Below are 14,832 nucleotides of genomic sequence, written 5' to 3' on the forward strand. Positions count from 1 at the left end.
GCACCACTGCACTTCAGCCTGGGTGACAGAGTAAGACTCTATCTCAAAAAAAAATTAATTAATTAAAAAGCAAGCCAACTCATTTTATGAGCCTATTATGACCCTGATATTTATTTATTTATTAGCTACAATTATCTACTTCACATACAATATAACGCAGAGGCTAAGAGTGAAACTACCTTTGCAAAAATTATAACAGTGAGAAAAATCTAACCTAACTGACTCCATCTTGCTTCTAACCTCACAAGCTAATTGCTCTCACTCATTTCTGGGTGCAGGCCAAGGTAAGTATGGAAGAAATTCAGTTTTCAGTTCAACTTTGAAGCAAGGATGATAATATTCCCTCCCAAAACTGACCCCCTCTGGGGACAGAAACTGCCTTTGCAAGAACACTGAGAGGCTACAGGGTTAGGGTTATGGGAGGGGCCGGAATTCTGCAAAGATGTGGACATATTTAAATAAAAAGTAGCCATTGCTCCCTAGCTTACTTTTCTATAATTCCTTACTGCTCAGGAGTCATGTAGCCAGATGTCACTAGGTTTGTAACTTCTCTTGTTGCTCCTATAGATAACATTACTATTGATTGGTTTTTGAGATATTTTTCAGACTTTACATTCGGGCAGACCAACTGATGCCACCTGGACCTGTGATTCATACCCAGAAACTGACTCAGCACAAGAAGACAATTTGGATGCTCTGATGATTTCATCCCCAACCAATCAGCAGCACCCGTTCCCTAGCCCCTTGCCTACCAAATTATCCTTAAAAATCCTAGGCTCCAAGCTGTTGGTGAGGCAAATATGAGAAACATCTCCCATCCTTCTGCTCAGCTGCCTTGCAATAATTAAACTCTTTCTCTGCTGCAACACTGCTGTCTCAATACAGTGGCTTTAGCTGTGCATTGGGCAAGAAGAAACCACTGGGAGTGTAATAAGAACAAGATTGCCCAGACTCAAATCTTGGTTGTGTCATTATCTGTATGAATTTAGGCAAGTTATGTATCCATTCCCTGCCTCAGCTTTCTCATCTGTAAAATGAGAACAATAATAATACTTATCACTTGGGATGCTGCAAGGATTAAGTGAATCATACTTGAAAAGCACTAAAATATTCATAGTACAAAGTCAGTGCCTCATAAATATTTTCTATTATTATAAGTATAGAGCTAAGTTATTAATCCATTAGGAACTACTTGCCTTAAAATTAAAATATTTTTAAGAAGAAAAAAAGTTTTTTAATATATAGAAATGCTAATATGTTTTTCTCTTCCCCAATTGCATGTACACCTTTCGCATTGCAATCAAGTGCCTTTTATACAATTTAAAACAATAAAAATACAATAGAAAATAATATGGCACTCAATATATCAATCTATGAAATAACTAGGAATTAAGCCAATAAAGCACACCACCTTCACAGAGAAACTTATAAAATTAATAAACTTCATCCAATGAGACCTTAATAAAAGAAGACACATTAACATTGTGAAGCTATTAATTTTTTCTTAAACTTATCTATAAATTTAATGTATTTATAATTAAAATCTCAGAAAAATTTCAGGAGGAATATAAAACTGATTCTAAATATAACCTGGAAGTTTAAACAGTCATAGAAAGCTAATATAATTTTGAAAAGAAAGACTAAAAGTGGGAACTCATTTTCCAAGATATGAAGACATATTATAATACCACTGTTATAAAAATAGTATTGAACTGGAGCAAGAACAGATAGACCAATGAAACTGAGGAGGAAGAACAAACAGACATATATAACTGTGAATTCTGCATGTAATGATGGCACCATACATAAAAGACCTAAATGTAAACATAAAAGTTTTAATCAAAGTTTTTTTAGGTTTTCTGCATAAGAAACCATCCCAAAGTCTCAGTGGCTTCCAAAAATAAACTTTTCTTTTGAGATGGAGTGTCTTTTATGTATGTATGTATGTATTTATTTATTTTTTGAGTCAGAGTCTCAAGTCTCACTCTGTTGCCCAGGCTGGAGTGCGGTGGCTCGATATCAGCTCACTGCAACTTATGCCTCCTGAGTTCAAGTGATTCTCCTGCCTCAGCCTCCTGAGTAGCTGGGATTACAGGTGCCCGCCACCATGCCCAGCTAATTTTTGTATTTTTAGTACAGTGTTTAACCAAGTTAGCCAGGCTGGTCTCAAACTCCTGACCTCTGGTGATCCACCACCTGAGCTTCCCAAAGTGCTGGGTTTACAGGCGTGAGTCACCATGCCTGGCCTAAAAATAAACATTTTATTTCTCACTCACAAATTTATGATCAGATAAGAGAACTCACATTCAATTGACTAAGGTAGTCAAATGGTCTGACAACAGTGTGGTGAAGTCTTATCCTCTAGAGAAAGACACATCAATGATAGCATTAATAAAACTGCTGTAAGGAAGCAAGTGAATGCAGGAAACAATAATCAATTTAGCATAATAAAACTATGAAGTTTATTAAAATAGTGTGTATGAGAACATTTTTATGACATTGGTACTACCTTGGATTTGGGGGGAAAGAACAAATCATAGTATAAAATGTTGATAAAAATAAATCAAAAGTAAAAATTTATGCTCAGGATAGAAAAAAAATAGCTGATATATGATAGAGGAAGAAAATAAATTAGCATTATACAAGAGATTATTTTCTAGAGTACGACAAAACCTCATATGATTCAGTAGCTTATATACTTGAAGAGAGCCAGAATTATTATCACTATTATTTTCTGTATTGATCACTATTGTAGCTCCAGTGCTAAGATAAGTGCCTGGCAATATTGTTACTCCTCACTGTTAAACCTCCTTACTGTGTATCCTGTTTCAGGATTTGCTTCTGATCTATTCCTCTCTAAACCAGATATATTAGTTTCCTATCGCTGATGGAACAAATTATCACAAATTCAGTGGGTTACAACACCACAAATTTTTTCTCTTACTGTCCTGGAGGTCAAAAGCTCAACATCAGCCTCACTGGCCTGGAGTCAAAGAGTCAGTAAGGCTGGTTCCCCCTGGAGGCAATGAGGGAGAATCGGTTTCCTTGCCCTTTCTGGCTGGCCCAGGTCACTGGTGTTCCTTGGATGGTGGCTTCTTCATCCTTCTTCAAAGGCATCAGCATAGCATCACCACCTTCCTTCACTAACTCTGCTTCTGTTTTCACGTCAGCTTTTCTGTCTTTGACCCTCCTGTCTGCCTTTTATAAGGACCCTTGTGATTACATTGAACCCACCAGGACAATGCAGGATAATCCCCCATCTCAAAATCTGCAATTTAATCACACATGCAGAGTCCTTGTGTCACATGAGGAAACATATTTACAGGTTCCAGAAATTAGCACTTGAACACTTTTTGGAGGCCCCTATTCTGTCAACCACCCCAGAGGATCTCAACCTTGGCACAATTGACATGTTTGCCTGGATAATTTCTTGTGATGGTGGCTTGTCCTCTGCATTGTAAGATATTTAGCAGCATCCCTGCCATGTGCTCCTTAGACATCAGTAGCACATCCCCATCTCCTAGTTGTGACCAAATGTCACCTGAGGGGCAATATTGCTCCTGGCTGAGACCCCTTCCTTTATCCTGTTCTAGTGATCTTTTTAAAAAGCAAATCCAATCATGTCACTTTCCTGCATAGAATTATGTGTTGCCTATTAGTTTCAAAACAATATTCACATTTCTTAGTATATCATATTAGATTACTCACAATTGGGCTTTGCTCATTTCTCTTGGTTATTTCGCTGCCCTCTCTTTCCATCCTCTTGTCCTCCGTATATGCTTGCGGTTCCCCTGAATATGAGGTTCCCTCACATCTCCTGGCTCTGTAAATATCTTTTCCTCCATCCACCTAGAAAAGACCTTCTGTTGTTCATCTGATGAACTTTTACTTACTTCTCTTTAGGAGCCAGCTTAGATGTCTGAGAATCTAGGTTACTTTCTCATGTACGCTCTGAGCACGTTACCTCAATTAGAGAGCTAGTGTTTATTTCCTCCTTTCCTGGCACTAGGCTGTGAGTTGTTTAGATCTCTGACCATTATCTGTTTTTAAGGGTTTAACCCTCTTCCTGGAACATAGTAGTTCTACAATAATTGTTTTTGGAATGATGGAGTAAATGGTGGATTTCATGCCTCAACTTGAATACACTCTGGTGGCTGAAACTGAGGAAGAATGTTGCTCCAAAATATGAATGGGTGATAACTTGCTTTTCTATTTTAAAATAGAAAAGAAATTAATTCTCCCATTCTCTTGCATGGAGAGAACCCCTCAAGAAGAAATGATTTTGTATTTTGTCACTATAAGTTATTATTTTTTCCAAACTCAGAAGCTATTTTTCTTAATATGTTTGAATTTTTAAAAATTGGAAAAAACATCTCTTCCACCAAGAATTTGGCAAAAGAAAGCTAGAATTAAACACTGCGATCATAGATTTCACAACACTATGAAAAGCCTAGGTATGTCAGAGCAGTTTCCTGTATCAGGAGGGCACGGTTGATTCTGCAATTTAGATTTTTACTTTGCAGGCAGAAAACTGTCACCTGGGCACTTCCAGCCTTCACTGCGTAACAAAAACACTGATTTGCAAAGTCCCAACATTTGGTGTATGCTCCAAACAATAAAAGTGTCAAAATGGTTTCTGTGGCTGTGCATTTTAGTATTCTTCCGATAGTTGAATGTTAAAGTTTCTCTTAAATGTTTAGAAACTGGAGACTCTTTAGTAAATACCACTGAAAACACCTGCATAAAATGCTTGCTAATGAGGTTTCCTCACTTCAAAGCTCAAATTGAGAGGGTGCTGAGAGAGGATGGATGCTATCTCTGTACCTTTTAAATATATCCAGGTAATTTATGTAAAATGCCAAAATTAAAGGCATTTCCCCCATGCTATACTTTTATCACTCCAGCTAAAAATCTGCCCACAGACACTATAAGAAGGGTATAAACAAAGTTTTGTTGTCTGAAATACGTGAAAACATAATATGCTAAAAGAAGACTTAGATTGTTGTTAGTTCCCATATAAGGCTAAAATGTTTTCTTTTCTTTTAAACCAACCACCTTTTTTTTTTAGGCTGTTGCTAAACATATTTGGTTGAGAGCCAGTGTCACAGAATTGATGTTGCTGAAAATATTTGGCTAAGACTACAGCTTGCCTGGTTGAATCCTAACTCTGTAACCTTGAGAAAGTGGCTTCACCGCTCTATGCCTCAGATCTTTCATTTGTAAAATTAGGATAGCAATAATAGTTCCAACATCAGAAGGTTACTGTAAGGACTAAGAGTCAATATTTGGGCCACATTCCATGGCTCATGCCTATAATCCCAGGACTTTGGCAGACCAAGGCAGGAGGATCACTTGAGGCCAGGAGTTCAAGACCAGCCTGGGCAACATAGCAAGACCCTATCTCTAAAAAAATATGTATTTTTCAAATTAGCAAGTCATGGTGGTGAGTGCCTGTAGTCCCAGCAGCTCAGGAAACTGAGGTAGGAGGATCACTTGAGCCCAGGAGTTCAAGGCTGCAGTGAAATATGATTGCATCACTGCACTTCAGCCTAGGTGCAAAGTGAGACCCTGTCTCTAAAAAATAAAAATAGATGAAAAATAGTCAATATTTGCAAAACACTCCGAACCTTTCCTGGTACATGAAAGCACTAAGTAAGCCTCTGGGACTATTATTAGAGAAAACAGAGGAATTTTGTACTAAGGACTCTTCAAAGTGTTAAGAACTCAGCATTGTGCAGGAAACTCTACCCACCTACTATGAACAACTGTGAGATCCATCTATTCCTTAATAAGAATAAGCAGATAAGGGGCCCAGACTACAGCTCTTCATAGCCTAAAATGCAGCCCTGGATTCTGGTTAGTAAATGTATTAAATACTTCCATACTAAATCTGGGTTTCAAATTCAGTAAGAAGTTTTGTGAATTTGTGGGTTTGGGATCCCTACACTTGTTGAAAAATTTCACTGGCTGCGTATTATCCTAGGAAAATGAGTTCTACTTTCCTTGATTTGTGTTCTTGACAACATAGTTCCTAGGAATTTTTTCAGTGTCATCTACCATTACTTACCTACCTGACACTTCTGCTTTAATCATTGTGCCCAAACTACATCACATATTTTTCCACATTCCACTTGCTTAGAATTCCCTTAATTGACTTTTCTACTTCCCTAGGGTCCCCACTTCTGATGGGAACCCTCTTAGCTTCCATCTCTTCTCTGATCATATTTGTTAGATTACATTGCTTCTGAGCGATCGGTTCCTTCGATGAATTCTCCTAGTACCTGTATCATTTTTTGCACATAGTATGAAATACTTTTCCTTTTGTTACATTTCTGAACGCCTGTATCTCTAACTATATTGTAATTTCTTTGTGTACAAAGACTCCTCTATGTCATATTGTACCCCAGGGCCTGGCTCTGTGCCCCAGACAGAGCACGCATGGAGTATATTTTTTTATTAATAAAATCATTGGAAGTAAAATTTACATTTATTTTTAGCTCCCATCCATCTCCTTTTGGCAAATTGTTATCCCTTTTAACGCTTTTTCCACTAGTATTACGTATTTATGTGCTATATATTGCTTATTTGAGATCTCGAAGAAAGCTCTCTTTCCCAATGTTTTGGAAATTTTTATTTCATCAACACTTACCTGTGTTGTTAGTGAAAAAAGTACTGATCCAGGAGCAAAAAAATGTAGGTTATCTTAATAATGACTAACCTGAAATGAAACTGTTTCTTCATCTGTAAAATACTAAAGCTAATATCTTCCCTGACTACTACACAGGGTTATTGTGAAGACAAATACATACAAAATGCAGTCTTGTGTTGTGTGACAATATTTTGATAAACAATGGGCCACATATCCTACGGTGGTCCCAGAAGACTGTAATGCAGCTATTGCCTAGTGATGTCATCGTAGCTATCCTAACATCACAGTGCAATGCATTACTCATGTTTGTGGTGATGCTGGTGTGAAGAAACCTACTGCACTGCTGTCATGTAAACAATTATGTACAGTACATAATATTTGATAATGATAATAATTGACTATGTTGCTGCTTTTTATATATACTATACTGTGCATTTTATTATTATTTTAGAATTTACCCCTTGTACTTATTTTAAAAAAAAAGGTTAACCATGAAACAGTCTCAGGCAAGCCCTTCAGGAGGTATTCCAGAAGGCATTGCTGTAAGAGATGACAGCTCCATGCGTGTTACTGTCCCTGAAGACTTTCCAGTGGGACAAGATGTGGAGGTGGAAGACAGTGATATTGATGATCCTGATCCAGTGTAGGCCTAAGCTAATGTGTGTGTTTGTGTCTTCATTTTTTCAAAAAGCTTACAGGTTAAAAAAAAAAAATTAAATACAATAAAACTTATAGAATAAGGATATAAAGAAAATAGTTTTGTACAGCTGTACAATGAGTTTATGTTTTAAGTTGAGTGCTATTACAAAAGAGTCAAAAAGTTTAAAAAGTTTACAAAGTAACAAAGTTACAGTAAGCTAAGGTTAATTTATTACTGAAGAAAGAAAAATACTTTTTATAAATGTAATGTGGCCTAAGTGTACTGTGTTTATAAAGTCTAAAGTTGTGTATAGCAGTATCCTAGGCCTTCCCATTCACCCACCACTCACTCACTGACTCACCCAGCGCAACTTCCAGTCCTCTAAGCTCCATTCATAAAAAGTGTCCTATGGAGGTGTACCATTTTTAAATCTTTTATACTGTATTTTACTGTACCTTTTCTATGTTTAGATATGTTGAGAAACACAAATACCATTGTGCTATAATTGCTTACAGTATTCAGCACAGAAACATACTGCAAAGGTTTGTAGCCCAGGAGCAATAGACTATACCACATAGTCTAGCTGTGCAGTGGGCTGTCCCCTCTGTGTTTGTAAAAGTGCATTCCATGATGTTCACACAATGTCAAAACTGCCTCATGACAAATTTCTCGGAATGCATCCCGTCATTGAGCCACGAATGACTGTAATGTACACAAATGACTGCACATACGGTTGGTCTTATTTCCTAGGGAATACATCAAGATTACTGGCTTGTTGCTCTAATAGAGAAAGCGTGTCACAGAGTAACTTAATGTATTACTAATTTTCCATAACATTTAGTTTAAAAGAGACCTTTGAAAACATCAAATCTGTATTCAAAAGAATGACAGTGAAGGCCTCTGGGAACAGATGGTCCAATTTTTCAACCTTAAGTTAATAATAATCATTCGATTAAACAAATATTTGTTGAATATCTATTATATACAAAAAAAGCATCCCGGCTGCTATGGGAAGTGTAAAGATGAGCATCTCTTCTGTCTTTAAGGAATAAGAGTCTAGTTTAGAAGGAGACCAAAATGTACAAAATGTACACAAATTACTTTACCACAAGGTAACTTTGGTAAGTTCTTCGGAAGAACTAACTTCAGAAGATATGAGGTTAATTCTGACTGTATCAATAAGGTTTTTTTAGAGGATATCCATAAAACTGGGGCTTAAAAGTTGGAAAAACTTAGCTAGGCATGGTGGTCCCAGCACTTTGGGAGGCTAAGGCAGAAGGATCATGAGATTTAGAGATTGAGACCATCCTAGCCAATATGGTGAAACCCTGACTCTACTAAAAATACAAACATTAGTTGGTTGTGTTGGTGCATGCCTGTAGTCCCAGCTACTTGGGAGGCTGAGTCAGGAGAATCGCTTGAACCCGGGAGGTGGAGATTGCAGTGAGCCGAGATCGTGCTACTGCACTCCAGCCTGGGTGACAGAGTGAGACCCCATCTCAAAGGAAAAAAAAAAAGTTGAGAGAACTTCAACAAACTGGGAAAAAGAGGAGGTATTAAAAAGGCGAGAATAGGCCATCGACGGTGGCTCATGCCTGTAATCCCAGCACTTTGGGAGGCCGAGGTGGACGGATCACCTAAGGTCAGAAGTTCAAGACCAGCCTGGCCAACACGGCAAAACCCCATTTCTACTAAAAATACAAAAATTACCTGGACATGGTGGTGGGTGCCTGTAGTCCCAGTTACTCGGGAGGCTGAGGTGGGAGGATTGCTTGAACCGGGAAGGCAGGGGTTGCAGTGAGCTGAGATCACACCACTACACTCCAGCCTCAGAAAACAAAAACAAAAACAAAAACAAAAACAAAACAAACAAACATAAAAAAACAGTGCGAATAATAGCATGAGCCAAAAAAAAAAAGTACAAAGTATATTCTGGGAATGGTAGGTACAATTTATCTTATTTTTTTGGAGTATTTCATAGTTTTCAAAGTGCTTTCACATAAGCTATGTTGTGTATGGAAATTAGAGCAATCATATGCAGGTGTATAGAAGAAGTATTATTTATTGTCCATATGAAGAAAGTGAGTTTTGGGAAACATGAATGACATATATATATAGTTATCAAAGAGCACAATTTAATAAATTTAGCAAATTTGTTAAAATTAATAAATTGTACTTAAGAAATTGTGAAGGTTCCTCTGGTAAAAGTGCACAAGAGAAACTGCAAGGAGGATGGCAGTTAGCAGGATCGTGCCATAGTCCAGCTGAAACGTAGCAAGGGTCTGCACCAGGGTAGGCTTGCTTGCAATGATGTGGGGAGTCTTTTTACAGACACTGTAGATACATAGCATATGCAAGTTTGCTTTTGATCGGATGTAAGAAGCGAGAGCAAAGAGATATACTAAAGGACTCAGAGGTTAGTCACATATAAACAAAATCTGGGCCGGGTGCAGGGGCTTATGCCTGTAATCCCAGCACTTTGGGAGGCTGAGGTGGGTGGATCTCTTGAGGTCAGGAGTTCAAGACCAGTCTGGCCAACATGGCAAAACTCCGTTTCTACTAAAAATACAAAAATTAGCCAGGTGTGGTGGTAGGTGCCTGTAATCCTAGCTACTCGGGAGACTGAGGCAAGAGAATCGCTTGAACCCGGGAGGTGGAAGTTGCAGTGAGCCATGGTCATGCCACCGCACTCCAGCCAACAAAACAAAACAAAACAAAATCTGACTCGGCCTTTCAGTCACACCAGTGAAATCTCTTAATACCTTCAGTGTCAGTCCCCAACTCTTACTAATTAAAGATAGTATTTGACCCAAATGTGCACAGTACCCAACACCTTAAAGAGAAATGAGATGAATCAGATAAATGAACAGGTTGATATTTTTAAAATTTGTCCACAAACTCTTTGATATCCCTCCTTTCAAATCACAGCTAAATTCCCTTCCCCTTGTGTATGAACTGTATTTAATGGCTGGCTTCTAATGAATGGAATAAGGAGTAAGTTACCATAATAAACTAGGTAATAAAGGGTGACTAAGTAATAAAGGGCATTGCAACTTTCTCCTTGACTTCTCTCTTGGATCACACACTCAGCTGCCATTTTGTTAGAAGAGCCAAGCAGCACTGTAGAGAGACATATGAAGTGAGAAACTGAGGTCTCCTGCCAACAGCCATGAAAGCCACTGATCTCAGAAGTGGATCTTTTAGCTACAAAAAGCCTTTAGGGCACTTTAGCCCTGGCTAATATTTTAACTGTAACCTCTTGGGAAATGCTGAGCCAGGATGACCCTGGCTAGTTAGACTATTGCCAAATTCCTGACCCACAGAAATTTTGAAATAACAAATGGAATAATTTATGAGGTAACAATAAATAACTAATACAACTCTGAAAAGGGAAAAGGTATATAGGACTTTTCTCCATCAAAGGACAGAGATTATTGAATTGAACAAGGGAGTAAAGTACAAATAGTCCTGAAACTGATCCAGCCAACTTTTGACCACTAATCTCTCCCTGCAAAGAGAAAGATTTAATACTTTTCAAAATTTCAAAGTCAAGTCTTCAGTATATTCAAATGCAAGTCTCTAGTATACAGATGCTCCTCAACTTATGATGGGGTTATGTCCTGATAAACCCGTTGTAAACTGAAAATATAGTAACTAAGTCGAAAATGCCTTTAATATACCTAACCTACCAAACATCATACCTTCACGAGGCCCTCCTTAAATGTGCTCAGAACACTTACATTAGCCTACAGTAAGGAAAAATCACCTAACACAAAGCATATTTTGTAACAAAGTGTCAAATAGTTTATTGACTACTGTACTGAAAATTAAAAACAGAATGGCTGTATGAGTACTCAAAGTACAGTTTCTACTGAGTGTGTGTCACTTTTGCACCATCATACAGTCAAAACACTGTTACGCTGAGTCATCCTAAGTCAGCAACCACCTGTGTATATGCTCTCCTGGTTTAACTGCAGTGCGGTGCTATGCTTACGAAATCACTTAGAAATTGACATTCTGTTTTAATGTGTTGTATTTCAGTTTTCAAAAAAGAATACACTTTATAATTTATAAAACAATATGGAGTCATAAACCTCATAGATTTATATGTATGTATACATCTTTGGTTAGGGTTGTGGGTAAATTTGAAAAGCTACGCATTACCCTCAAATTTATATGAAGCTCTATCTTTAACAAAGCAAACAAATGGGTGCATGTCGCCTAACAAAATGGGTGCATGGACTTGGGTAGGGCTCACTTAACTAATAATGGAGTTTTTAAATATAGACACTAGAATATATTCTGCTGTTTGTTCCAAAAACCCTCCTCTTCGTTTCTCTCATCCCACCCACGTCCAAATATAGCATACCAAAAACAGGGCCAAAAACTAGATTGTCTGTAACATATCTGTCCTGTCCCAGACAAGTACAGATTAAGAGGGCCAGATCAGAAAATGTGTGTATACTAAGTAGCTCAAAGACAAGGGCAAAACTTTAACGCACAGAAAATACATTCAGAACTTTCCGAGTCCCAATTTCCTCTGCTTTTACAGGTCAGCCTAGTTAGTTGTCCTCCACGCCCCACGCCCCACGTGCGTTTGCGTTTTCTTAATAAACTCATAGCAAGACCTAGGGCGGCGGCGGGGGGGGGGAGGGGGGGGTTGAGCCACAACGCATGCGCCGTAGGGAGCGACACCCCCAACAACAGCCAGGACGCTGCTTGGGCGGGGCCTAGGCCGAGCCTGGGCCGGGCCTGGGCGGGACCAGGCGCGCGCCAGATTTGAATTTCCTCTGCGAGCAGTCAGTGCCCGCGCAGAGGTTGAGTTGCATAGCAGTACTCGCACCAGGGCCTGCGAGCAGTGGGCCACGGGTGCCGGCCACAGAGATGGTGGAAGGACCAGGCTGTACTCTGAATGGAGAGAAGATTCGCGCGCGGGTGCTCCCGGGCCAGGCGGTGACCGGCGTGCGGGGAAGCGCTCTGCGGAGCCTGCAGGGCCGCGCCTTGCCGCTGGCAGCCTCCACGGCTGTGGTCTCCCCGCAGGTGAGCTACTCCTGTAACCGGCCATGCAGTCAGCACGGGGAAGTGGAATAAAGACTCCATCAGGGTTCCAAGGTTTAAAGTGTCATCTCTTTGCTCTGGCCCAGGTTTTGTTTCCCAAAGTTTTTCGTCAATTTACTGGAGGGAGAAGTCTGTCCTAGGGCGCCTGCGCAGGAGAGAAGGGCTAGCGCTCTGGGCAGAAGCTGCCTGAGCAAGATGCCCTAGGGGAATCCAGTGAAGGTGTTTTATCCGAGTCACCTTACTTAACTCCTTTATGATACCCACATGGTTTCCCATGTCTACAGCTGCATTTTTTACTGTTGATAGTATCAAATCTCTGCTACCTCTGATTTGTTTTTTCGTCCCATTTTAAGCTTTTAGCATAAAATTCTAGTTTCTTGCTTGCCTAATATTCTGCAATTGGTAAGTATATCACAACTAGTATATAATTCTAAAACTACACGTAGAAAATGTAGCACTAACTTCTCACTCAGCTTCATATTGCCATCTAATTAAGGGGCAATGAAACCCAGTTCTGGTTCCCTTAAGTGAATTTATTTCTTTTTAAAGTAAACGAGCACAGCTTCTTGCCACTCAGGCATTCATTGCAGACGATGTGGTATTCATTTGGACAGAACTTGTACTAAAAATATTTTGATTAAGGCATCATGTTTTAAAAGCCCTTTAGATGTGTGGATGATTGTATTTCATGGATACATGGATACATGCAATATTGCTGTATTTCAATTTCTTCTGCAAAGCTTCCTCATAGCCTTTGGTCCTAGAAGAAAAAGTTGCCTGCTATGAAATTAGCATATGCTTACAACTTGAAAGAAATGAGGTTCTAAGTCTAAGAAAATATATTTTCAAACTTGGGAAAAAAGAATAAATTTTACATCTCCTTCCAATTGCCCTTTTGTTTATTTTGACTTGATATGCCAGTAAGTACTCTGTACCTATTTTTTTTTTATTATTGTTACAGTGTTTCTAAAGTCGTTTCAGGGTACCAAAGATGGATTTTATATGGTTTCTTAAGAATATTAATATTTATGAAAATTACTCATTCAACAAAATTTGAGTACTCGAGGCACCTGGGGAGCAAAAACAAATACTTCCTCTTTTAGAGCCTATACTCTAGTTGGGAAGATACAAAGACATTCATTAAATAATCGCCTAAAGAAATATAAATTAAGTTCTGTGAAGGAGAGATACATGGTTCTTTAAGGGCTTGTAGGAGGATCAGGGAAGGCTTCCCCAGGGAAGTAGCAAAGCTGAGGTGTGGGCCGGGTGCAGTGGCTCAATCCTGTAATCCCAGCACTTTGGGAGGCTGAGACGGTGGATCACGAGGTCAGGAGATCGAGACCATCCTGGCTAACACGGTGAAACCCCGTCTCTACTGAAAAATACAAACAAAACAAAACAAAACAAAAAACTAGCCGGGAGTGGTGGCGGGAGCCTGTAGTCCCAGCTACTCGGGAGGCTGAGGCAGGAGAATGGTGTAAACCCGGGAGGTGGAGCTTGCAGTGGGCTGAGATCTGGCCACTGCACTCCAGCCTGGGCCACAGAGCCAGACTCCATCTCAAAAACAAAAAAAACTCCAAAGCCTACCCTCTTAACATGCCGTAGCTCCTCTCAGCCATAAAAGATTCAGTAGGATCTTTATTGCTTTTTTAGCATACAATGGTAGGAACACCATAATGCTCAGTATGTAGTAGTGGTTATTTATTAAATAGAGAAGTGCAACCTTGGATTTTTAGCTGTGTCTACTACCATTTTTAGTTTTGTTCGGTTTAGTGAAATCTCTTATGTCTATTCTGATAATTCTCTTCTAACAGCTTCCATCACCATGTTTGGATTGCACAAAAGAGTGCAGCCTGATGATGTAATACAAATGCTTCAGTACTGGTTAGGCAATTATTAACATCACTTGGCAGCAATATTCAGTAAGTTATACCCCACACATAAAAAGCCCGGCATTTAAAGGTATTATTTTTGATACCTTAATAGAAAGAGGCATTAAAAATTGGAATAGGTCTCTATGATTAGGATCAGGAATCTGGTTCTATGGACACTGGATTTTAAAATCAACATGGAAGGAATACACTCTTTGAGGCTGTTGGTAAACTTCTAAATAATTTACTATGGCTTCATCTTCTGGGGCTTTGATCTAAAAAAAAAAAACATAATTATAACCTTTTGTAAACATGAAGAGTCTTTTGCATTTTAGAGGGATCCTTAGTAAATTTCATTAAAACATGGTAGGTTGTCACAAACCTCTGGCAAGATCATTAGTGTAACAGATGATCCCATGTCTCCTAGGCAGTTATGCCAAAGAGTTAAAGCTATTTAAATGTTTCTGCTACTGGCTTGCAATGATTAGTTTTCACAAGGCAGCATTTAAAAATAATTTAATAACTGCATACTGCATTCTTTACAGTGCAGTAAACATGGAAAAAGTTACCAATGAGAGCTAAAGAAATATTTAATGGGCATTCAAAATAAAATA

General features: G+C 38.9%; 1 protein-coding gene across 6 annotated transcripts in view; it reads left to right on the plus strand.

The window, feature by feature from the left end:
* The first annotated feature begins 12,091 nt into the window (after window positions 1–12,091).
* Window positions 12,092–14,832, plus strand: part of NEIL3 (nei like DNA glycosylase 3) — a 52,250-nt gene continuing 49,509 nt past the window's right edge. For all 6 annotated transcript variants that reach the window (XR_010587088.1, XR_010587089.1, XM_005556351.5 and 3 more), the window contains exon 1: window positions 12,092–12,329. Coding sequence is in view for 3 of the 6 variants with exons in the window: in XM_005556351.5 (XP_005556408.3) it covers window positions 12,174–12,329 (156 nt within the window). In the remaining 3 variants the exon portion in view is untranslated. The remainder of the gene's footprint in view (window positions 12,330–14,832) is intronic.

This window comes from Macaca fascicularis, chromosome 5, assembly GCF_037993035.2.
Source record: "Macaca fascicularis isolate 582-1 chromosome 5, T2T-MFA8v1.1".
Taxonomy (NCBI): Eukaryota; Metazoa; Chordata; class Mammalia; order Primates; family Cercopithecidae; genus Macaca; species Macaca fascicularis.